Source organism: Pleurodeles waltl, chromosome 6 (genome assembly GCF_031143425.1).
Source record: "Pleurodeles waltl isolate 20211129_DDA chromosome 6, aPleWal1.hap1.20221129, whole genome shotgun sequence".
NCBI classification, from domain to species: domain Eukaryota; kingdom Metazoa; phylum Chordata; class Amphibia; order Caudata; family Salamandridae; genus Pleurodeles; species Pleurodeles waltl.
The window spans coordinates 464,384,113-464,410,040 of NC_090445.1; the positions used below are offsets into that span (position 1 = coordinate 464,384,113).

The 25,928-nt window shown below is 40.1% G+C and overlaps 1 protein-coding gene across 1 annotated transcript in view; it reads right to left on the minus strand.

Moving 5' to 3' along the window:
- Nucleotides 1-759: 759 nt before the first annotated feature.
- YOD1 (YOD1 deubiquitinase) overlaps nucleotides 760-25,928 on the minus strand; it is a 29,103-nt gene continuing 3,934 nt past the window's right edge. Inside the window, exon 2 of the mRNA XM_069238607.1 lies at nucleotides 760-5,454. Coding sequence (XP_069094708.1) covers nucleotides 4,751-5,454 — 704 coding nt within the window. The 3' untranslated portion in view covers nucleotides 760-4,750. The remainder of the gene's footprint in view (nucleotides 5,455-25,928) is intronic.

Here is a 25,928-nt window from a genome sequence, read left to right on the forward strand (position 1 = left end):
GAAATGTCAAAACTGTGTTAGAAAATTTTGTTTTCTGAATCAAGTCTGCCTGTTCCTGAAAGCTGGGAAGGGTTAATATACAGTGAGATTCAGTCCCTTATGAAAGGTTCCCTAGGTAATTAATTTAACCCTGAATATTGTGGCACAGGTGAGGGACTAGCAGTAGAAGGGTTAATATACATTGAGATTTTGCACTTTGTGAATGGTTCCCTAGGTAAATAAGTTAACACTGAATATTATGGCACGGGATGGAGGAGACTAGCAGCTAAAGGCTTAACGTACAGTGAGATTTAGTCCTTTGTGGATGGTTCCTTAGATAATTAAATTTAACACTGAATATTATGGCACTGAGTGGATTTTGATTTATTTCCTTCCAGGAAAGGTGATTTGATAAATACAATTAAACTCGTGTAAAAATGAGCTGTAAACCTTTAAGAATTGAACATAATTTGCCCCTTTACTGCTACCTGCAGTATTTTGGGTAAGAGCTATAAAAGCACTTCTTTAAGTTGACAGGACTAACGCATGCGTGCCATGGTGGCCCATCAGATGTAAAAGAAAAACAAAAGCGAAACTCCACTGGTAAACAATTCTCAATTTGGCATCAGATGGATAAACTTGCGGACCACGTTCTGCTATCCTTTTGTGCATGTTCTTAAACAGAAAAAAACTGTCACTACAAGCGCACTGAACTGGGACGGCTGAAACGGCACACACCCTGAACATATGCCGCAGCAAAAAGTTAACACAAGACACAAGTTTCCAGTTTATAGTTATTTAATGCAGTACTTTAATGTGGTGGCACAGAAAGTTCACATTTTCAGCAGATATTTATATGGCAAGACACAGCAGTAGTAAATTGCCCGCGTATCAACCCACTCACAAATACTGGTAAAATAATTTTATGAGTACAGAAATGTTGACATCCACAAGAAACAAGCACAAGTCAAAAAATCAATAAAATATATTCAAAGACATGGAAAAAACATCTCTGAAGACTCCAAGAGATAAACAGCAAGTTTAAATATTAAACAAATGTACCAGTTTAAAAAAATACGTGTTGAATATTAGAATCGCTTGACCTAGTTAAAAAGAACAAAACGAGAATTGATAACTGCCAACGAATATGCAAAACACGAAAGAATGAGTTCTGACTGGACTACCAAATGTTAGCTTTTTTTTACTAGAGTGTTTGGCAAGTTAGGTGGGTGAAGTTCAATCTAAAAGTTCGCATTTCAACATTTTGCGGTTTTGAGATCAGCACCAGGTGAAATGATAGTTCCTGTGTCGTTGGTCCACATCATTTTTTTTCAACGCTAAGAAGCCTGTGCAGACATTTAGTTGTGGCGTCAGGAAGCTAGAAAAGTGGGTAACAGGACTTCATAAAATCAGATCAAGGCCTAGTAGTAAACTGAAGACTAAGCAGATGCGGTTCCTCCGCTTAACGCTTTAATACCAGGCCGCAAACGGCACAGAGAAGTAACAAACGTAGTGGGAAAGTTTATTACTATTCAGTAAAACAAGAATATATTTGGAGATGGAGGTACCACCCCCCCAACACTCTCTGTGAGGAGGACAGGGCGTGCACATAGGAAACGTGCGGCAAACAATCGACAGTTGTTATTTACCCCTGCAGGACGTCGATTTCAGACAACTGCAGCAGCACCGTCAAAATGGACTTCTGGAGCATCCAAATATCACTTTTATTTCAAATACTGGCATGCGTTCTCACAACAAGGAACAGGATTAAATTTAAGTAAAATCAACATTACATTCCGTGTCAAACGTTCTTTCTATTTTGGATTACATTTGCTCCTCATTTAAGCAGCTCTAGTGCACACAGACCACCTCCCATAGGTTATTCCTAGGCAGCAGATACAAGATTGTGTTCTACCAAGTTCCAATTTGTGTATACAGTGTAGACGGATTCTGAAAGAAATCGAAGAGGCCGCTTCCTATGTCACATGTATTCTCAAACGTCCTGTCGGCAAGATGAATGGAGCGATAACTTTTTATTTTATTTATTTTTTTAAACTTTTTTTGTTGCTACTCTTCCTTCAACTGCCCACCCATACCTCCCAGTGCACATAAGTTAGCTACACGCATTACCAGTTCAATTGGTTCATTAAATGTCCAGAATGATAAAATATTGCCTTAGTGAGAGCACGTTCGCAGAACATGAAACATTCCATATCACCCAATTCTGAAAACGCTGCTGGATACACGTATACAATGCAATTTTAAACAATGACAACAAACACAGAAGTTGTAAACTGATCTAACCATCTTTAAGGTCTATTATGAACTAGCTTCTATACAGCTAGTTACTCAGATGTGGCACATGCCTAGAAATGTCTGTAACAAAAGGGAGTTAAGAAACAAATCTCACCACAAATGTAAATTTCACAATGTCTCACCTAAGATAAATTTAGTTTCAGGTTATCTCTTGTAGTAAAGTGGCATTCGTTGAATAGTTGTTTTGATTCTAGAAACAGTTATAAAACAAGTCAGTATGCGCGACACCAACTTTTTATTGAACAGGTTTTTCACAAATACTTAAAAACAACCACTCTACAGAAGTGGGGAGGACTGGATCAATGGTAGAAGGCAAATTTTAAGGCTTGAATACTTCAGCTACCCATCAACCAGGCTCTGTAAGGACAGCAGTACTAATTCTAACTGAAAAACACAATCCTTTCTTTTCATGGTACCTTGGATAGGGACAGTTTTCAAACATTCTCATCTGTAGAGTCCAAGTACGGAGCAAATCAGTACACGGCAGTTCCTGTGTGTGCATACACGGGGCTGCATTTTCAGCTCTTCATATTTCTGGCTCCCCTTAACTTAAAAACGTTCCAGGCATTCTATTTGAGGCTCCCTAGCCTTTCCATTCCTTCAGCACAATAAGGCAAAACGCACAGCTGAAATGTATGGTTCAGAATACTACGAATAAAGAAACGCCAGCTAATCGGTGTAAGTGTTTTTTTTCAAAGGAGAACTAGCAAGAACATTCCAAGTGATTAAGGAATGTTTTTTATGCATAAAAAAACATTTCCCGCATAAACATCAAATGATGCCGGTTTCCAACTCATATTTCTGCTGGATAGCACTAGTCTAATGGCATCTGAAAACAGTTTAAAGAAGCCAGCCTAAAAGCGTCACATAGTAACGCCTAGTAACGTCTTCACTGCCTTGCATCTATCAAAAAAGCTTCACCATACAAGACCACTAACATGCTCATGTTGAAATATATTAATACATTTCTGCAAAATGTATACTTCTATTTAAAAAGTTATGCTTTGTGAGCGTATTATATGATTCAAAGACGATTTCAAAACATCTTACTTGAATTGCCTAAATCCTGCTTTTAAATTTTAAGAACAGTTTACTTTTGTGCACCACATTCAACGCTTCGGAATGAATGTACCAGACACCGCCTTCTTTTGCTTAGATATTGCCCATTGATAATCGAGAGGCATGTAAACTGGAAAATCTGTGCACCGCTGTTGAATACTTCAGTAACAATCTACGATTAAAAAGACCCCAATTGTCACACTTAAGCCCATGATGGAGATTCAGTCTCGACTGTCACTGAGAATGCTCATGACAAATAGTCTCACTGCTATGGTGTAACGTCCTGCACCATAGGACTATCCTAGTAAATAGACATCCAATAGTAGTCTCGTTACTGTAAACTCGAGATACCCATTTCCTTTCCCTGTAGTCCATTCTCAATCAAGTATTCCATCACTGTGTACCCCGAGACCCTTCCTTGGGCAATCCTCACTTCACTAGCACTGTTGATTAGTAGATCGGTTTGAAGGGCACTTGGCAGCAGTCACTCTGACGTAACATTTGGTAAAGCAAACCATTAATAAAACCTCAAAATAAAACTATATAGTGTGTTTTCTTACTATGTTCAACATCTCAGTTATAAGCAGGTTTCCTTTTTGCAAGGAAATAATGTAAAACAGTTAAAAACAAAGTACAGAATTCCATTCACCAAATGACATACTTGGTACTATGGATAATTTAAGGCTGCAATAATATAGGGTGTGTACTTTCAATTTCTAACATGACCGGCAAAATAATTAAATCACGCCACACCATTGTCAGTTGTTAACATTTGATAAGGAAGCTACTTCATTCACATATGGCGTAATTCAAAACAGGTTTAGAAGCCTTCTTTATCTGAAAGCTAAGAAACATTTTATCAGGCTACTCATAGCACCAAAATTCTAATACAGTACTCCTGATCCCCCCAACCCAACCCACCTCACCCTTACCACCCCTGGAGCCTGACTATTTAGCACACTTCAGCAGCCCTTGATTAACAACCATGTAACATTTACCCTGGTCGATAAGTTTCTTTCATTACATCACCATTAATTTCATTCTTTGACAACCAATTTTGAAACCAAGAACAGCACCACTGTATAGTTCTAATTGTTTTTTCACAATGCATACATGAAATTCAGTGCGTTGCTCTCTGTGCCTTAGTTTTATGACTAGGCCTTTTAAAAGGAGGCACAGTAGAACACAGAATTCAAACATATGCACACTTAGTGAATGCATTTTAATACATACCATACATATTTATAGGATCAGAAGATGCGTGCATGTAAAACTTCACTCTATTATCTGAGTAGGGAGGGGCACTCAAGCTTTCACACTGATTTATTTAGCTTATTTTACACACCAGAGCCTTCTGGTTCTGTGAGGTAGTAGGCTTAAAATACACTTGCTTACATCACACTTCCCCAAAGTTGGTATGCCCAGTCTCTTTAGCGTGTTCTCTTGCCCCCACTTGTCCAGTCAACCCTTCCTGACAAACCATACACCTTAGGGTGAAGCGATTTACATCAGTAAACTGTCTTTTACTTCTTGCTTCATCTGCCAGCTCCAATGCTTGTGCAAGAACAATGTCATCTGTGGATGAAAAGATGGTCAGAGGAGGAACGTCTGGGTCAAGAAATTTACGCTGGAGCGGATCATAATGAATTCCATCATAAATCAGCAGGACTCTCTTAGTGTAGCCGACATCTTCCCCAAAGCGATCAATCCTGACTGTCTGAGTATCCACCACACAGATTTCACACTGATAAAACTTGGACAAAATTGAGACCTCAATTGCACCTCCCCAAGTGTCATCCCTTCGGATCCAATCACAATACTCTTCGTTAGTTTTTCCCAGGACCGCTTCACAGTAAGATTCCGGGTCACTGGCGACAATCTGAGCAATAAGGCTACGCATTTCTGGGGCACAAGCTGGATCATACATACCCCCTTCCACCACATAATAAACACTGGTAAAAAGACAAGAATTGTCTGCTGGAACCACCTTGCGTGAGAGGCCAGGCAAAGTGTCCAGGTTTGACAAAGCGTTGGGTTTTGAACTTGACGGCACATCAGTCTTTGTTTTGCTGTTGTCCTCTTCAACAATTAAGGTATCACCTGTTAGAACAAAAAAATATATATCAATAACTGGAGGCAACTATTGGAGGATGATGTATATAAAAGTCAAACAGAAAACTATAAAGTATGTGATAAAGAAATAAGTCTAGAAACAAAATCAGATTTGAATATTGCTAACACAGAATTACAGATAGGTGACCAGGAATAACTGAAATGCTTTTCATGGGCGGTTTCTGAGTGACATGAAAGAATGGTAAAATCAAACCTATCCTCCGAGAACAAGAACTCAAACAAGTAATTCAAAAACTGGTACTCTCCAAAATAGAGAACTGCAATTCCTTTCTTACTGCCATTCTAAAAGTCATCTAGCTCTGCTCAAGCCTCCTTTCAGGCAGATACTCGTCCTCTCTCTGGGGTTGGCAAAGATGATCACAAACCACAGTCTTGGTTCTTACATGATGGCACGTCAACAAATGACACTTGCAATGCACATATTAATCTTTGATTATTCTCACCTGTAAAGTAAACTGAAGATATTGAGGCCTTTAACCAACTACAAAGCTCAAAGACACTTGTGGCTTCATTTCCAACTCTTCAACAAAACTCAAATTTAAGCAGTCTTTCTACCGATTTAAACCTATAGTCTACCATTCTAAGATGAAATGTCAACACCACAATAGACCTTTGACAAAGAGTATTCATACGTAATAGTAAATGTGTATGCTAAACCTCATGTATCAATGAGTCTTTATAATTAATAGTAAACATATAAGCTAGACTGCATGTCAGACATCACAACCAAGCATTTACCAATTTCAAGTGTTTTAAGAGGTGAGCCAAAAGAAATGACTGATTAGGTAACTGTGAACAATGTGACCAATGCTCAAATATCGTTTATCGAGTTTACGCTGTTGTGCCAGTTCGCACTGTGCACACCACGGCTGCCATGCAGCATGAAGGGGAGAGATAAAAGAAAAAAAATAGCTCACCCATGTTGAAGTATAGTGGCAACCGTGCAATAATCCACCTAACAGGGGCAGTCTTGCAAGGTGTGACAAAAACAGCCTCAAGGTGGGACAAACGTAAAGCATTTACCAATGACAGGTGATTTTTGAAAGGCAAACTAAGGAACAAATGAAAGTGATGGACATGACATGGACATGGTTAAAAGCCCACAATACTTACAACAGGTCAAAGCGCTTGCACGCTCGACCTAGAAAAAGAGAAGCCTTATTGAGTTTAGATATGCTGTATTAAGAATGCATATTCGACAATTTGAAGAGGAAAAAGAGAAAAATAAGGAGCAGATAAACAGGGGAAATAAAAGGAAATGTAAGAGGGAGGATAGAAGAGTACAGGTTAGGGGAGGCTGGGTTATTTTGAATAGTAGCGAGGGTCTTCCACCAGTTTAAGTTCACTTCTATTATATTTTTCTTTTAACTCGGACCACTAACTTGACTCCTGCTATTTAGCATAACACCCCACCCATGGAATATTAGATTGCTGCACTGACCAAATTGGAGTAAGTACCAGCAAAACCAGTGACCTGGATCTCCTCTTGAACACTACTATCCTGTTAGAAATCTTAAATTGATCACAGATCCTTTGGATTTTTCTTTACCTATTTGTAGCCTATATCTGATATCATTTCTGGGACAAAAGCTGTTACCGCTCCATTGCTGAAGAAGTCTTTAGCAGACCTTGCAGTATTAACCTATTACCAGCATATTCTGCTTCTTAAGCTAGTTTTTCAAGTTATAGGACCCACACTTCCTGCTAGTTTTCTTTAGGGCCACAGGACTTAAACAGTGTTAATTTCTGCAGTGGATAATTCTGGAGTTCCCTTAGATTAGCAAGTTCCTCTTCAACATCTCAACAGCACTGGACAGTCTTCCATACCATTCTACTACCGCAGGTGTGGCCGGTGGGAGAAAGAGGTAAATGACCATGCTTGGATTTCTTCACTAACCGAGAACAAGCAGTCCAACTTACTCCTTTTACTCCTTTTCCACATATAACTCATGCAGGTTCACCCCCACATAAATAAATCTATAGGACAGCTCCTGCTAAAATTATTAGGATTGAGTCTATTTTCTTTATTTTTTTATTATTTAAACCCTTACACCCAACTGGAGATAATCTGCATTCAAACATAATATCCTTCCAAATGCTTTTAAAGGCTGCTTACAAGAAGCAGCCTCCCAAATGTTTGCAAACCTTTTAAAATGTATTTCAGACAAAACACAAGGTATTTTACATCAAGGGTGTCAGTTGATCCTCCCTCTGGTGTGATTACTACTGGACAGGTTTAATGGGTACCTGGTGCCCTCCAGTGGAACTAGACTAGAATTTGGGGATAATGTTTGACCTTACATAGTCATTCTCACAGCATGCCATAAAACATGTGGAATTCTGTTTCAAGATCTTTAGAGCTGTACTCAAAATTCTGCCACTCAAGTTTATGCCATAAAAACACAGTTCATACCTTGATTTCTTCAAAACTAGACTATGGCAACATGGTGTATAGGAGTCAACTCAGTTATACCCAGAGATGCCTACAGCTGCCACAATTACTGACCACCAGGCTAAAGTGTACTGGTTCCCCTATTCACAAACAGTCAGATTTGTTCTTCACCTATGTTATGTTGCACAAGAAAGCACAGGTAGATTTAAATATGGTAGTAATTGACATTGTGTTCACTCATGAACAAGGAAATGTAGCTTTCCGAAACGCATTAGGTGTTGCCACATTATTACATTTCTGGCTTGCAAAACGTCTGTGGCCTGGCAGTTTTTTTCCTTTGTGGTGGAGGATCGGCAAATGTTTGTTTCCCGAGAGGCTTGAGCTTGATTTATAGGGGCTCACGACCCCACAAAAGCCTGCCGTGACATGGCACATACAATGGAACGGTTTAAGGACCTGGATGATATATTTATATTAATCATTGTTGAATTCTATGATCAGTGTTATTTCATTGCTGTGAACATTTTCAGAGTTGCTCATGTGTTTTTGTATCTGAAATAAAAGCTAACGTTACTTTTCTGTGCATGAGACTTGAGGCGTTTTAATAAATTCATTACTCAGACTAAGAGTGCTAGCCTTTGGCATTTCTTTTACTTCGTCTTCTTAGTCTGCAGAAGAGCAGAACAATGCAACACATGTATTTCTCCCTTTCCTCAGGTTCACTGGAATATTCCACGCCTCCACAAGGTCCACCGCTTCCAAGCCCCTCTGATGACTCCATAATTCTGACGGCTGCAACGCTTCCTGTGTGTTCCACCATGAGTTACAACTCAGTTTCTGCTGAGCTTCTTGCAATTTTCTGTTGCTTTGGATTCTACTTCCAGTATTGTTAGGGCGAAGTACTTATTTCTCATGTTGGAACGCACAAAACCACAGACTTGTGATATTTCAAGACTTTCGTTCTGAGACGTCATTCTGTTCAAGACAGATAACAGCGTCACATTCTCTCAATCGCATTACATCTACCTTCGAACATTATGTATGTAGTGACATGCTGAGATGTACAGTAAAATGGATTGGGACAGTGACAAAGTAGCCAAACGTGCCGATCTGCTGCTTCTGTCGCTCTGGGAACTGGAGGGAAGGGAGCAGTGTCTTATTTGTGGATGAAAGGCTCTGGATCTGTCCCACTGATGGTGTTCTAGGGAAGCAGTTTAGCCTAAAATGTAACTAGGTCAAACAAGGCAAACATATATGTGAAATATGGAGTGCATACAGGCAACAACACTGTTTAGAAATGCTAATCAATCCCTCACATTGTGCGAGAGATTATGGCATAACGGTCAGAGCTGGCAGCTTTAGAGCTGGGGAACCAAGTTTGAGTCTTGGCTTGTCCTATTACTCTGGGCAAACCACGTAATCTCCCCATGCCTACTAAATATGAATGTATGCTTGTGTAATGTAACTCATGCAAATCACTTCAATACATTCACCTTCGGGTAGAGTTTGCACTATATAAAACTTCAATGATAATGAATATATGACTAGTTCAGAAGGTTTTCCAGTCCTGGTGGCGGGTGATGGAATGTATGCTTATGTAAATAACTACTATTAAAGCTAATGCTGGAGGAAAGAGTGAATACATTCACAGTACGGTGACTGATTTAGTATGCTTTTAAATGCTAGCAGAAATGATTACAGCTACAAGTCAGCCCAATTCCATTAATTCCGACGCATTTTTGAAAAAGGGACATGTACCAAAAATAATGGACATTATCGCCTCTCAGCAGTTTTCTTAAAAGACAAAAATCGAGGGGTAGCATCCTGGTGCCTCCAGGGGGGGAGATCACCGGCCTCATCGGTACTCCTGCTATTGTAATCCAAGTATTGGCCCAGGAGGGCCGAGCTGGTCTTAAGGAGGGCAGGAAATTGTTATGGCAAACCATCCACTCAGCAGTTGAAACCACAGCAGTGGGTAACACCACTAAAGGAGGGAGTGTAGAGAAAAAAGGGGTTGTATTAAAAATGCAATGATTTCACTAAAACCAGCTCCTTGGGTGGTGCTTGAGCAACACAAACATGCAAGACACCAGCTGCAATCAAGGAAAGATTGAGGGATCAAAATGGGTTAACAGTAATTCATCATTTTCAGCTTATTCCGGCAAAATCAACTGAAGAGGCAAGGAGAAAAATGTAGACCAATGGAAGTCGAAGATGGCCACAGCCGTGCCAGGTTTTTATAGCAACCTAACTTCAATGCACATACATTTATCTCAGGTGGCCGCCGTAATAATGTGGCTCACATCAAGCTCTCCTAGTTCTATGTTTCTGGATCTTTGTTTTGCATTGTGAACACAACTTCACCACAAACTTAGCGAAAGAATGAGATGGTAATAATGATTGGTTCAGTAATATACTAATTTTTTACTTTTTAAGTTATCCATATTTTGAACCAACCTACCAGTTTACCACATGCTTACACTGTGGATGTTCATTTCAACATAGACGCGGAGCCAATGATTAAACATTCAACAAGCTGTAAGATAGGGTTCAATGTCCTTTTAATTAAGGGTGAAGACATGTAGCCATAAACAGCGGACCATAGCCCCAGAATATTGTGAAGAATAAGCAGTATTTTTGTTTTTTATTACATTATAGGGAGGCCAAACAGTGGACCACAGTCACAGAATAATATAAAGAACAAACAGTATTTGTATTTATTTTACTACAATATAGGTAGGTTGTACTGCAGGGGTCTCCAGCCTTTCCTGTTGCGAGAGCTACTCCTGATCAGTGAAAATCATTGAGAGAAACTAAAGGCTAAACAACTTGTGCATTGTTACCAGACACCCCTACACCCAGCTTCGTTGACTTTAAACCTAATGTCAAAAGAGCCAGATAATATGGTTTGAGCAAAACAGATTAACTATGGGCATTATGGCTGGGCTACCATGTCCATCAGTGAGAGTGTGGTCTCTAGGGATGTTTGAACATGTCTGTATAGTGGGATATATTTGTATGGGTGCTAGAGCCTATGTAATTGCAGCATAGGACATACCTTTCGCCATATGTGGCACGTTACAAGTATAAAAAAAAAAATAGTCCTTTTCTTTTTTTTTTTAACAAATGGGAGAAATTTGAAGAGCAGAAATGTTCTGCAAAATGTCCATAATATTGTGCTACACTTTACATTTCCCTCATTTAAAAAAAATGGCTGTATTTTTCAGTTACACTTCTAGCACAGTGTCAACTTGCCACTAGGAGCAAGAGGCCTACTGTTTGGAAATGCAACACTTTGAAATGGGATAAAATTAAAAAGAAGAATAAACCGACATTAAGGATTTTCACTCATTTAAAAACATTAATGTTGTTCACAGCTCCAGTAATGAGTTGTCAAGGAAATTTATTTAAGAGTTAAATTCCTCAGTGCTTCAGTTGTTGGCCTCTGTGCCCCAGCTTCAGACTGGGTCATAAATCTGACTGAGCCCTGCTCATTATCAGGCACTGAAATCTGCAGCCTAATGATGATAACAGAAGATAAAGACAGCCTGCTTTAACTTTAAAAGTAAAAAAGATTACCTTGTGCTTATTTAAAAAATGAACTTGAGACTGTGGGGTACTCTGAAGGTGTCTGGGACCTACTGGTAGCTCCTGATTGAATTGTTGGAGACACCTGGCATTCTCTTTCCTCTTTTGGTGGAAGACAATGAATTACACATCTTCTAACATGCTGAATAACTAATCCATTCATGTGCTCAGTCCCAGTTATTTTCAGGGAGTATAATACAAGTATGCCAGAGAGGGGGCTTACATCTCTTCAGCCGCCAAATAAAAGTAGCATAATGGGGAGGTGCAGACAACGGCCAGTCGGTCAATTTTGGGAACCACTGCCTTATGGACCAGAGGGTAGAAAAGAACTAGCTTTCTGTAAACAAGCCTTTAAATCTTGTTCTTACCATGTCACATCTGCTGTGCATTCAAAGACAGAGGTCAAATGTCAAGCTGTGTCTTTAAGAGAGCAACCAATTCCGTTTTCTCATTGAAGAACAACTGCGCTGGGATTATTTTAGACATAAGAACTATTTTGGTGGATTTTTCTTCTGTTTTTTAAACAGAGCAAATTATTATCCTGCAAACACTAAGATAAATATATATTTATAAATTGCTAAAATGCAACATAAGTGTTCATATTCTTGAGGAAAGGTGAAAAATGCTAAATGCTTTGCTTCAACGTCAAAAAAGTTCTTATCCTGGAGCGAACAACAATGGAACCTGACCAGAAATTCTTGGAGTGCTTTACTTGAGTGCTTATTAAATTTCACCTGTTCCTATACATTGTTTACAGTCATGTGAAAATTAAGTGATATGTCCAGAATCACATGATGCTTTGCCAATGAGATCTAGATTCTCTATCAAAACATTCACTTTTTATCAATTTGATTAACTGGCCAAAAATGCTTTGCCCCTCAAAAGTACTGCATCATGCATGCCAATTGACTAACATGCAGTGCATGGTTCAACATCAGCTGTGCGGCCTTTTAAAGAAATTCTGATGCTGTAGCACTTTTAACAGAAACATTTGTTCCCCCTGTAGTGGTCACGAACACAAGGAGCAGCTAAAAGTGCAGACCCCAGTAAAACAAGGCATATTCAATAAGGCGCGCACATGGAAGCAGGACCAACAGGCTCCAACACTGCCCGAGTTCACTTGAACGAACTGATGCACTCAGACACCACAAGAAGCAGCATATGTCGTGACGTGGGGAGACCATGTCAGATGAGGATGACCACCCAGACTCCCTTGATGAATGGCCTGCAGAGGGAGTCTGCCAAATGTGCAATAAAAGGCCACTCTTGTGGTAAGGCACCCTTCGTGCGCAGAGGTCAGCCGCATTCCTCTATGCACCAGAGTAGGCAACCTTGGGGTAGAGCACGGCTGTGCTGCACAATTATCGGAGATGTCAGTATTTTTTCGGTTTCTACTTATAAATACAGACAAAGGAAAACGAGTTTTCCATAGCTATTTATAGTTAAAGATCTGTTTAAACAGAAACCTGGGAGTCTCACCTATACCATATTAACTGTTCCAGACTTGGGTGAGGGGGACCTTTTTCCCCTTTCAGGAACTAAAGCAAGGAATGGTCTGCTGTTCTTGATCACAGAATGTGAACATTTTAACATTTCACAAAACCCTTAAAAACTGGCTTTCTTCCCCTTCACTCTTTGATCTCAACAGAGCTGTTGTTAAAGTGCTGGCACACCTTAATTAGTCAGTTTCCACTACAGAACTACAGCTCATTCACCCATGTATTAATTTAGTTGAGGGTGAATGCATTTGGAAGACCATGGAGAGAAATACACAAGTCAAGAACCAATCTGTCTAAAAACTGAGCACATGAAGGGGGAAGAAACCCACAAATTATGGAATTTTCCTTAAAACACTGTCAAAGGTGAATTGAACAAGCACTGGCAAAGCAGATAGGTCTCGGCAATCTGAGAGATATAGGCGTTGGCAATGCTAATGCATTTACCCCAGCTTGGATCTTCCAGAGTTAGGGGAGCCATTTGGCAGTAAGTGAGGGAGTTTTTTGTATACAGATGTGTTCACAATGTGGACAGGGTCCGATTTAGCATTGTGTTCAGAATCTGTTAATAGATCTTTACACAGACCTATATGTCTACAAATGAGATCACCTTGTGTACAGTGCCATAAACGATAATCACTGGTCTGTATGGATGTTCACAAATCCTAGAGACATATATGGGGCTGTGTACAGATTTTCTTTAGTTATATATGTTTAGGCTGCTTGTACATTGCACTTGCACTCCTGGGTGGAGTCTCTTGGAGCTAATGGTACCTCAATCACAGCGCTGATAGTCTGTACAAGGCACGTGATAGGGGGCATAAAGGCAGGTTTTAAGAAGCTTCCTGAACTTGTAAATAATTGGGTCTGCTCTAATTGAAGATGTGTATGAATTCCATTGGGAGGGTCCTAACACCTTAACAGTTCGTCCTCCCCATCGCTGAAGTCTATAAAACATAGAATAGTGGACTGCTGAAATATTTCAGCTGGCGGGGAGGGATGCGCTTTTTGACTTCATGAGAAAAGGATGCTAAAGAATGGTTGTGCAAGACTCGAAGCCAGGGTTGTGGAATTGAATAAAATATCTACTTGTCTATGGGGCAGGTTGCTTCTTAAATCTACTTGTCCGGTAAAATAAAATATACTTGTCCCTTTGGTGCTATGGTAGTGCTGCAACAAATTATGGCAGCAATCTCATTATGTAAGCACTCTGATAATAGCCTCTCTGATTATGCCAGGGCTACTACTATAGTAGGGCTTGAATACTTGCAGTTTCAATCCCTACTATAGCATTGTCCTTATTTGGCCACCTTTCTGCAGATCTACATCCTGGGGCTGGAAGAAGCAGCAGTAGTTCCAGTGCTGGACTGCCTTTGAGTCTGCAAACCTACTGACTTGCATGTTTAAGGATTTTCATCAGCTCTTCTCTAATCTTTTCCCATAATGAGAAAGGTTGGAAATTTACTCCTGACAATGGCATAAGTAGAGGATCTTCCAGGGTTGAGAAAAAAAAAGTGGTTAGAGGGAAAGTGAACTTGTAAATGCTCAATATATTTCACCTGAGCAAGTCAACACATGCATATTTGCTTGTGCTAAAATAGTTAAATATTTTCTAGGAGTATGATTTCCTGGTCTACTTCTGTAAGTTCTTGTGCATTCATGAAAGCCACTAATTCAAAGATCTAAACCATGGGTGCACTTTTGTGACTTTTTTAAAGAAAGTTGTTTTTAGTGCCATGAACTACTAGTGGCATAACGAAACTGGAGGGGGCCCCCAGAAAAGAATATGAAGGGGGCCCATTTACAGGCTCACTCAGGGTGGGTGCTTTGCTGATGGAGGGCCTTTGTTACACTACTGCTGACAATGTGTGCTTTATGGGAACAAAAGCTTTTTTCTTTTTGCCAGGGTTTGTTACAATGGTGAGGGCTGACAGCTCCCCCAACAAAGTGTTACAAAAGCCATGTCAAAAAAAACATGCACGGACAAAACCACAAGACTCACAAATATGCCAGATCAGTTGGCTTTGCCAGTGTTTCCTTAATTTTATGCTTCCTAGGACCTTGTTAAACATGGTTACACTGATTTCCCATTAGGAATATTTTTGGGAATTACTAGCATGAACACATTTTACCAAATGACGCTCCAGAGAAATAGCACCTATAATTTCATAGTAGCAAAAACATTTTTTTTCCTACTTGCATTTTTTTCTTAACATTTTATTTTGAAAGCAAAAGCTCTTGCTTACAAGCTTCTGCAAATATTTGCATCTAAATCAAAGAGCATTCTGGGAGCATTATACTTAGCATCATATTGTTAAACTTTTCAAACGTGTGTACACTTTTTTTTTTCCTTTTTCTAGAACCACTGTCAGTAGTGCACTGTGACCATAAAAGGTTTATTTACAGTGCTCACCCTAATAATGAAGGGTTTTCATTAATGAACCATAAATGTAAGTTCGAACAGCATTAACATATGGGCACACATTACCTCAACTGCAGACAGTTCCCTTCTGTGAAACTGGCAGCCAAAGGGTTTGTGCTTCAGGGGGTTGGGCCTACTTGTCCCTAGGACAACATAAACATGAAAACTTGTTGCCCTTGACCCCAAACAATATGTCCCAACCATCAGGCAATAGGAATTCCACATCCAGCAATATTTTAACGTTTTTGTAGCCAGTTCAATGATTTTTTAGGCAAGCCAGTGTATGCAGAGTCTCCACAAGTCATTGGACTGCAAGTGAGAGTTGGCAAAAATCACTGAGTGGGAAAGGAATTCAAAGCTGTTTAATATGAAAAATATACTTGACAACTGAAATCTGATGTGTGTAAAATGTGGAGAGCAACCTAAATGACGACATATACAGATGTATTCACAAAGTGTGCAGAGCTCTCTGATGGCTGCGAACAGATTTGTTTAGGAGTACAGAGACCCATATAATAATGCATTCATAATGTGTATAAAGTCATGTATAGGGCATTGTACACATGGATCCACAAAGTATATAGAATACCACATGGTGCATTGTACAGATGCCATCATGTTTACAGAGCCAAGGCTGTGCACAGATGTGCTCACAGTGTGTACAGAGATCTTCATGGCACGGTGCATGGATGTGTTTAGATTCTGTGAAAACAGTTACTCGTATTGTACATATGTGTTCACCATGTGTAGAGAGCCCTCCAAGAGGGCTGAGTAAAGATGTGCTTACAGTGTGTCTGTATCCTTCATGGGGCTGTGTACAGACGTGCTTACAGAGTGCAGAGAGACCCAGATGGCACTTTGTAGAGATGGGGGTCACCCTGTGTACTGGGCCATCTACGGGGTCACGTATACTACTGGTGTCGCCTTTGGTTCAAGCCCTGCACACCGACACCTTACACATTCCCTCCTTGAAAGAAGGGTGCAAACAATTGTCCTCGCGAACCATCTTTGCAGACACCTCCCTGCCCCAACAATTCCCATCACCTTCTGGTCTCTCCACGCTTCGGCTTCGGTGTACTGCTCACCTGACCCTGCTGCTATTGCCCTTCACAGGTGTCAAGAGCTAAATTATTCATGGAAGGGCCATTCTGCCAGAGTTCACACAGATGATGTGTTAACATCCAGTCTGTTTTCCTGTCCTTGTTAGTTTTTTTATTTATTTTTTTCCACGAAGGATAATGACTGGCCCGTAGTTCTCCCCTTTGATCAGAATTATCCACAAGGCACCCAGAAAAAAGTGAACAGCCAAAACCACAGTTCTGCCATTTGTACACTGATCCACACTTTCAAGTAGGCTGACATCTGCTGATGAACGGGCATCTATGCACTAAAAATAAAACAAGCATTTGCATTGCAATGGGTCTTGCGTCTCCTCTGGGTAAAGCTATAAGCTTTCTAAACTCCTAACCGGACTTGCCACATAAACTGAAAAGTAAAACAGTTTCACATAAGCAAGCCGACGGCCGCCATAAGAGCAAAGATAGCACACAAAAGGAAACAGAAGTTCCCTTGCAGTGAAACACATCGGCAAAAGTGCAATTATCCATATACCAGGGTCGGTGTGATGAAAAGCGCTCTACTACTGCCCAGCAAGAATGCACTGCCTACGAAATAAAGAGAGCAAAAAGGTGCAGAAACCACGTATATAGTTTCAGTAGTTGGCAGTGCACTTGAGGTGGGCTAAACACCGGAAAAGGCATGACGTGTGCATGCCTTTCACCAATTAAATAGAGCAAATTTTGAAAGGCAAGCCCACGAACCAACTAAACTGATGGTAGTGATATGGGCATGGTTACAAACCCACAAAGAGATTATACCAGGGACAAAGAGCTTTGTGCTTGGACCCTAAAAACTGAAAAAAGGGGTTATACCTTAAAACATCACGTCCTCAAAAAAGTATATAAAGGGAGACCGAAAAGGTTAGCAAAAGCACAACAGTACACAAGATAGATTAGATAGATATTCTATTTTAACCCGTCAGCTCCGTCTCATCATTTACACAAATATTACATTTAATCAACACAGACCAAACAAGCCCTCATTGTACCCCTCCTACCCTGAAAATAAACGACAAAACATTCTAAGGTCATAAGCTCGACTCCTAGCAAGGCCGACTTGCCCATCGTTCCAAGGTCAGTAAATTAAGTACTATCACATTGGGTGTTGGGGAAGCTATTTACTGTGTGCAGAAAAGCATAAAATGCAGTATGACGCACTATATGCAAACTAATTATTATGGTACAATATAAATCACACAATAACTAGGTGTACTGAAGGTGAATAAAAGTGTCATAATATTTTATGTGACCCGGCAAGCGAGTGATGATAAATGTGTACTCCACTGTATCCCCTTGGTATTCTTAAGAGTCTACTAGGGTTGCTTGGGCTTTTGTAAAAGTGCAAGTTGGTGGCATCAAAAAATGTCACTAAGAAATACTGTGATTTGCCCAAGATCACACAGGGTATGAAATGCCTGCCAACCTGCTTCAAAAGTATGAAAATCCATCCAGTCAAGACCTCGTTCCCATCTATGTCCAAACTTACATGTAAGCCCTTCACAAATAATCATCACAGAATACACAGGCTCAGATAGTCCACCTTAAATGGCTGCTATCAATCAGAAAAAGCCAGCAATTGAAACACAAACCCAGAAATCTGATAGCTTATAAACTATCTGGAGTACTAGTGCAGTGAATTCTATGAGCGCTAAATAGCGCTATATGCCCTCTAAGTCACTTTGCAAGATTGAAGGGGAGAGGTTAGCATACTGAAGAGCTCATGTGTAGCCTTGAAAGTTGCCCCACAGAAGCCTCAGCTCAGGACTGAGTTTTAACGGCTGACTAGCATACAGTACAACTTGCGCATAGATGTGGATGCGTAACCCAGGAGACTTTTGCGCACGAACATATTGATGCGCTACAACGCTAACAAAACAGCACCATCTTGGATATAGTTAAAGATATATAATAAGTCCAGAAAAACTGATGCACAGCAACACCAACAACACAGCACCATCGAGGAAGTAGTCACAGGCACATAATAAAAGGGCACAGAGAATAGATGCCCAGCAGAATTTCTACACTTGCATGTGTGCTTTCCGTCCTTTTAAATGCAGGCCTGCCTTGCAGCCTGTCTTTAAAAGTTAAATTCATACAATTTGCATGACAGCCCCTATAAGTCCTTAGTAAATAATATGAAATGGGGGTGCCACGTACCTATAAGACCCTAGAGTGCGTGATAGGGCATGGAAGTAGAGGCGAGGCAGAATTGCTGCCCTGTGGGCATTGCTGGATGTTTGTCATTTTTAAATGCAGCCCGACTCTACCGGCTGCATTTAAAAATGGAGTCCCAATTCGACTTTGGTGCTATGTGCAAGTTAAACATGACGATCTACCTTATTTTCACATATTGGGTACACCCCTATGGTCCCCCAGGAGTCGCAGGAGAATGGAGGTCACGTAACTATAAGCAGGGGCCCTCATAAAAGATGCGTTATAAATCCCAGTGAGGGAAAAAATATATAATAATTTCATTTTTCCTCCATTGTAAATACTGGCCTTCATAGGTTATCATTGCAATATTGTATTTCAGGACTCCAAAAATCTAGTGGACCACTTACTGGCCCCTTCTGGTGAGTTGACAAAGTGCAGGTGTTCTGTTTAGTCAGAAGGTGGAGGAGCAATTAACGACTCCTTTAAATCCTGTGCCTGTATGTCACATTTGCTCTGTGTTCACATACAGAGATCACAAATCACTTTTTCTTACAATAAATTTTTCTTCTGACTGCAGAGTTCCAGCACTTTGTAAGGTGAACTGTGTGACCTGCTGTTTATAGTGTAAAATAAAAGTGTATAGGGTGTTGGGTTTTTCCTAACACACAACTTTTAAATGACTAAGTCAAATGTACAAACATTTCAAAATATATTTCAGTAGTTGCGAAAGACCCTTTTTTGTATTTCTATGTGATGTAAAAAATCTGTTAATAGGATGAAAACAAATCAGAATACTTCACGAGTTGATATGCAAAGGATATGTTTTCTGAAACCCAATTTTCACAGAATATTAACACACTGTATAGTGTTATCAGTAAATCTGCAATTCAATAGAAAGGTATTTGGACATTTCTTGGACATTTACGGTGTGCAGATGACAATATGCTACCACATCATGGTTTAGTAATCTATTTATTAAAAGTAAGTGTTTAAACAAACTGAGAAACACTCCTGTTCTGATAGCAATACTGTTAGTAAACTAAAAGCAGGTCATGGGTCATATGTCCCTTATGTGGGCTAGATTCTTGCGATACATGCAGAAAACTTTAGTCTACATAAACAAAATAGTTTTTTTGTACTGGAGTAATGCAGAGCTCACATATTTGAAGTGGCTATCATGTGAGAATTAGGAAAAAGGCAACTATAAACTATTTGCCCAAGATCACACAATTTGAGACCCCTATACAGGGCGAGACGTTTATTCAAGTTACCTGACCTTCAGGTCTAGTAACATTTTTATGATTTTCCGAGGTCTGTATTTCATTGTAATTATAGTAAGGAAAAGCGTAGAAAAGTCATTTAAGGACTTAAAAGATTTGTTTTTATATTTACAGCAATTTGACATTGCCAGAGCAGGAGGAGTGGTAATAAAACATACAGCCTCAAAGGAGAGCAGAACAGGAGGGAATTCCAGATCACCTAACCCCCATCTTCTGGACCCATCAGTCAGATTCTAGGCTTAAGGAGGATGTTAGGAGAGCTATGGAAATGAGAAATACGAGGGCTGGTTTTGTCACGCTCTTACTGCTCTTCTGAAATTTCAGCCATCATCGATTCTGGAAGAAAGGTGCTTTCTGGGGCAGGAATATGCCACACTTTGGATATAGTGGTCATACATCTGGATGTCACTCAGAATTCTATTGGTTGGGGTGCCCCCCATCCGGATGCCCAGGAGATAGGAATAAATATGCTGCCTGAGCCTACAAGAGGAGGAAGGTCTGCCCTGCCGGAATCTGGATCTGCACCCATGGCCTGCACTTCTGAGTGAACTGCACCTGCTGCACTATCTGGTACTACAGCCCTGGGGATGGTGCCTTACTTTCAAGAAGGATTCAGAAGTGGGCTCCATGCAGCTACAGGTTAACAGAGCTTCACCTGCATCACCCCCTGCAAGAGGCCCCAGCCTGGAGTGGACTTTTAGGGGTGTGGCCAAGTGCATTGTGGGAATTGTGGTCCAACGTTCCAAGGACCATCCAGGGGATTTCAGAACCTTGGATTTTTTTTCTGGAACCTCTGTATGTTCAAAGAGGACTTCACTAAACATCTCCTGAAGTTTGAAGAATTTTGGTAAAGTTGATGCTTTATATTTTTAAGCACCAGGAAGGAAGTGTGCTTTTTTTTTTTTTTAAACATTCATATATCCGGTTCCAAGGACCAACAAGGAGATTCCAGACCCTTGGATTTATGTTTTGGACCTTCAAGGAGGACTTCAAGAAACACCTCCTGAAGTTTGAAGAATTTTGGTAAACTTGGCACTTTGTGTTTCTAAGCACTAGAAAGTGTTTATTCTTTAAAAAGTCTTATCTCTGGTTCCCTACATTGGATTTTTGCAGTGTGGGATTTTATTGTGTGTTGTGTCTCACTTATTCACGGTATTGGTGTTTTTTAATGCTTTACACTTGTGTCTCCTAAGTTAGGCCTGCCTGCTCGGTTACAGCTACCAAGGCTTGAGCAAGGGGCTAATTTACTGAGACCTTTACTGAACCTATATTTGGTTAGTGGCCTTATTGTCAGTGGTAGGTTCAAAGTTACTATTACCAACATCCCACTTTCCAACACCTGGTCTACAAGGAAATAACCATTCACAGTCCCTTCTAAATTTCAGCTCTTCTACAAGTGTGAAGAAGCCTCGGAAACCCCAGCAGCAGGACTTCAGACCCTAATTTTTTTTAATCAACCTTCTAGAAACAATTATTCTCTGGAACTATAACCACAGCATGGCATTCTCTACTGAGGTATGTTACAGTTACTGCTCTTTACTTTCACAAAACAGATCTTTCCCATCTCTTCTTAAAGTAATACTGTTTCCATCTGAACCCTCCACGCTCTGTTCTTCCACCATCCCCCCTCACCTGGATGAACTAATGGTTTCTCTGTAGTTCTTACTACTGCACTTTTAAACCAGTACATGCTTTGGGTTCTATGAATGGATGTAAAGGGCATAACTGTCTCAGCGTGTGTAGCAAGATGGATTTCAGAAAACTAAAACCAGGTGTTACTTGCTTGTTTTCTTATTAAAGACACTCATGGCATGCTGTGTCCATCTGGCTCAGAGTCTAACCACAACTGCCTGTTGCCGTTTGAATCCTCCCCAGTGTCCGCTCCATGGACATGAACATTTTCAAATAATAACATCCTCAGGACACCCCTCAAGGCAGACTTACATACATCACCTTTCCCCTTTAAAAAACGAAAAAAAGTTCAATAAATATACATTTGATTTAAACATGAACCCAAAACTAACTCTCCTTAAATATATATTAAATTGTAATTGTGAAAACGTATTAACATGTTATGTAGTCTAGTACCTTATTAAGTCATCAAACTTCTTGAGAACCTTCCTGATGTGTGACCATAGGACCTCTTCCTTTACGGTCCCGGTCACCATGAGACAATCTATTAGGTGACACTTGAATAGTGACTTCACCCTCCTGTCCACCAGAATTCTTATGCTCAACATTCGTCTGTAAGCAATGTACCCAACCACGGTCATGTGCAGATACATCACTTTCCTCTTGTTTCATGATATCAGCTTGTACTGGTTTTACCGTCACCAGTTGTCTTTTGTTCCATCAACCCTTTCCCTGTGATGAAAGCTGCACCTCTGCTATGTTGTACATGCATAGAAAATTTAGATTCCCTTTTTAAACTTTGATGGGTTTCTTAATTACAAGCCAATCTCCACTCAATACATCTACCATGCCAAACCTACTTTTGCTATCCAGGTTACATTTCATAGTTGCTTGTCTCAAACACATTTGATGCAATCCCCTCTGTACCAGGTTTCCTAATCTTGGCAGCACCTTTATTTTCTTTCAACCATGATGGAAACAGAAAAGCGTGTACCTCCCTGCATCTAATTAGTGATAAAGGTGTGACACCTGTGGTACAATGTGGAGAAATATTGTAATTCCATACCTATTGCTCAATAAACCCCTTCACATCCACACCTGAAGCTATGGCAGTTTGTATGCCATCCTTCATAATTTTATTTCCACATTCCACTAAACCATTAGAAGTGAGCAAGTGCAGCGCCACTCTCAAATGTTTTATATCCTGTTCAGATGTTAATTTTCACATTCATTCAAAAACAAACTGTGTGCCATTATCTGTGTCGATTACTTAAGGAGCTCCTTCTATTAAAAACACCTTGCTAAGACATTTAACGGGTAGGTCAGTGTCTGGGGTTTCTACAGACATGTAATGCATCCATTTTGAGTAATAGTCAATGGATAAAATGATGTGTGCCATGTTGCTGAGTAGCAGTTAATATGTATGAAAATCTAATCAAACTGAGTGGGATGTAATGGTGTTTGAACAGTTCTCCAGTGCTTATCGGATACTAAACATTCTGGACACTCATCAACCATCATCTCAACCTGACTGACAATAGCAGGCCACCAATAATAATGTTTCACTTTCATACAAGTTCTTGTGATGCCAAGATGGCCTTGGTGGGCCTTAACTATGATTACATTGCACAATGCTCTAGCCTGGACAAAACGGAAACCACGGAGTACAATGCCATTTTCTACAGACTATTCTTTAGCAATTTGTGAAAATGTTTGTATGTCCCCACTCAAACATCTAGTTTCTGGCCATTTACCAGTTGTGTACTCAATTAACCACTACCGCACCCAACAATGGTACACATTCAACATCATCCACTCAAGAATCATCATCATCATCCACTTCCATTCTGGAGAAAATTTGCCCTGAAGGTTTTCCCACCAGGTGTATGTTTAATTGAAAAACTGTGCTCCTGTAGCCTGGACACTAACCTTATAAGCCTGGCTGATGGGTTATTATTGCTTACTTTACTAAAAAAAAAATATATATGTATATATATACATATATCAGTGGTTTATGATCAATAAGGAGTTCAAACCTGCTTCCCCAAATGTACACTTTAAACTTCTGTACTGTTCACACACATGCAACTCCCTTTATGTTCCATCGCACTATATTAACACTCAAAATGTTTCAGAGAACTCGAAGCAAATGTTACGGTTTGATCACGCACACTCACTCTCTGGCTGAGAATAGCACCTAAACCATGAACACCAACATCCACCATTATTAAAGCAGTGCAATCTTACCTGAAGCCATGTAATGCTGGAACTGTTATAATTAATTCTTTGACATTAAGAAATGCCTTCTTTAAATCGTCCGTCCACTTAAACACCTGGTCTTTCCATAGCAATGCTCATAAAGGTTCAACAGTTTGGGCATAACTAGCTACAAATCGAACACAGTATTCAGCTAACCCTAGGTCTGAATGCAGGGTAGCTCTATCTGTGGGTGCTTTAGCATCGGTAATTGTTGTAACCACTGAAAACTTTGGTTTTATGCCTGTGGCCGACACTGTGTGACCCAAGTATTCAAATTCATTAGTTGCAAATTTACCATTTCATCTCTGACTGGCATGCCTCTATTTTCCAAGATGGTTAACATCTCTTTCAACACTTTATGTTCCTGCATAGTCTCTGCATTTATCGGAAAGTCTGTATGCTTGCACCCCTCTGATGCCTTGGAACAATGTGTCCATTAGTTTCTGGAATACACTGGTCGCTGAGGCCAGTCCAAATGGTAGTCTCAGAAACTTGTAGGCATCAAAGAGGGTTACAAATGTCATCAACTCTTGAGACTTCAGTTAGCAAGACCTGGTGGTAAACTGACTGCAAATTGCTTGCTAACCCCCCAGGATATGCGAACAACCTGTAAATTTTGGGCAGAGGGTGGCAGCCCCCAATGATATTCAGGCATGCAAGCTGGCACATAAACTGATCTCTCCTTATTTTTTTTTCGTGTAACTACTATGAGTGCCACCCACTGTGAGGAATCTGTGGGCCAAATGATCTCTTGTGCACAGATTGTGAAGCGTGTTCTTTAAATCTCCCCTAACACTAATGGGTACAGGTCTAGCGTTGTCTGCCACAGGCTGTGCGTCAGGTGCCAGTCTAACGTGATGTTCCATTCCTTTCACCAACCCTACTTGGTTGCTAAATACTGACTGAAACATATTCAGTATTACATTGACTGAAACCTCCTCACAATCCACATGGCACACAGGCAAATCTCTAACCACCACAGGGTTCTCAGCTCCTGATACATGATACAAACCCAAGCGTGCCAAGACTTGCCAACCAATGGTGTTCTTCCGCTTCACAGCTACGTAGACATTTGTGTATGTTTCTCTGATTAGGCATTGTACTTTAGACCAGAAATAGCAAACCATCTCAAACACTCTGGGGTTCACTTTTAATTGGCACAAAGAAACATCCTTAACCCAATGCTCATAAAAGGTAGTTTTCTTAAAATACTTATGGGCAATCCAGAATGAACATGACCAGAAAAGGAATACCATCAATAATAGCAATACACAATGGTCCCTTAAACATTTTAAGCTTATAATCACAGACAAGTGTTAAAATCACATTGTTGAGGGAATCAGAACACATGTTGACTTCGAGGTCAACACTACCAACTCAATGTCTTCTTGTGACCCTTGCAAACATTTTGAAAATTACCTGTTTTCTTACAAATGAGGCATAATTTGCCCACTACTGGGCAATCAGAAAAAATAGTTAAGTGACTCTTAGATCCACATCTGTAACACTAAGTATTTTTTAAACAATTTTAGATATTTTCCCTTTAGTATTGACAATACATAATGACTCCTCCTGCTCCATGTCTGTTGAGGACACCACGTCGACCCCTGTGGCAGACTCCGTATACATGATCTTGGTTGATATCGCTGACCTTTCAATACTAAGAGTCAAATCAATAACTTTAGATGATGATGGACTAATACAAGTAAGTAATCATTCCTGTCCCTTTCTCGATGAACAAATGCAAAAAAAAAAAAAAAAAAAAAAAAAATTCTCCTGACTAATTGTTCAGATTTGGGCCAAATTCTCACAGTCGCTAATACTCAGAGATGATATATACTCAACATGCTCATCTGAGAGTTGCTTGGTTTGTAGAAATTGTGGCAATGCAACATTATGCTTGGTTTGTCAAAAAATTGCTTCTTCAATCTCGCTATGGCCTCTAAATACACGTTTCCCTGTGCATCACCTTAAGAGGGTGGTTTTAGTGGGGAATTATTAAAAATTTGCCGAGCTGCTTGCCTCAAAATTCCAAACAATAGTGCAGATATACGTACATATACATATATGACTATATTTATTGGCATCAAACAGCCTGAA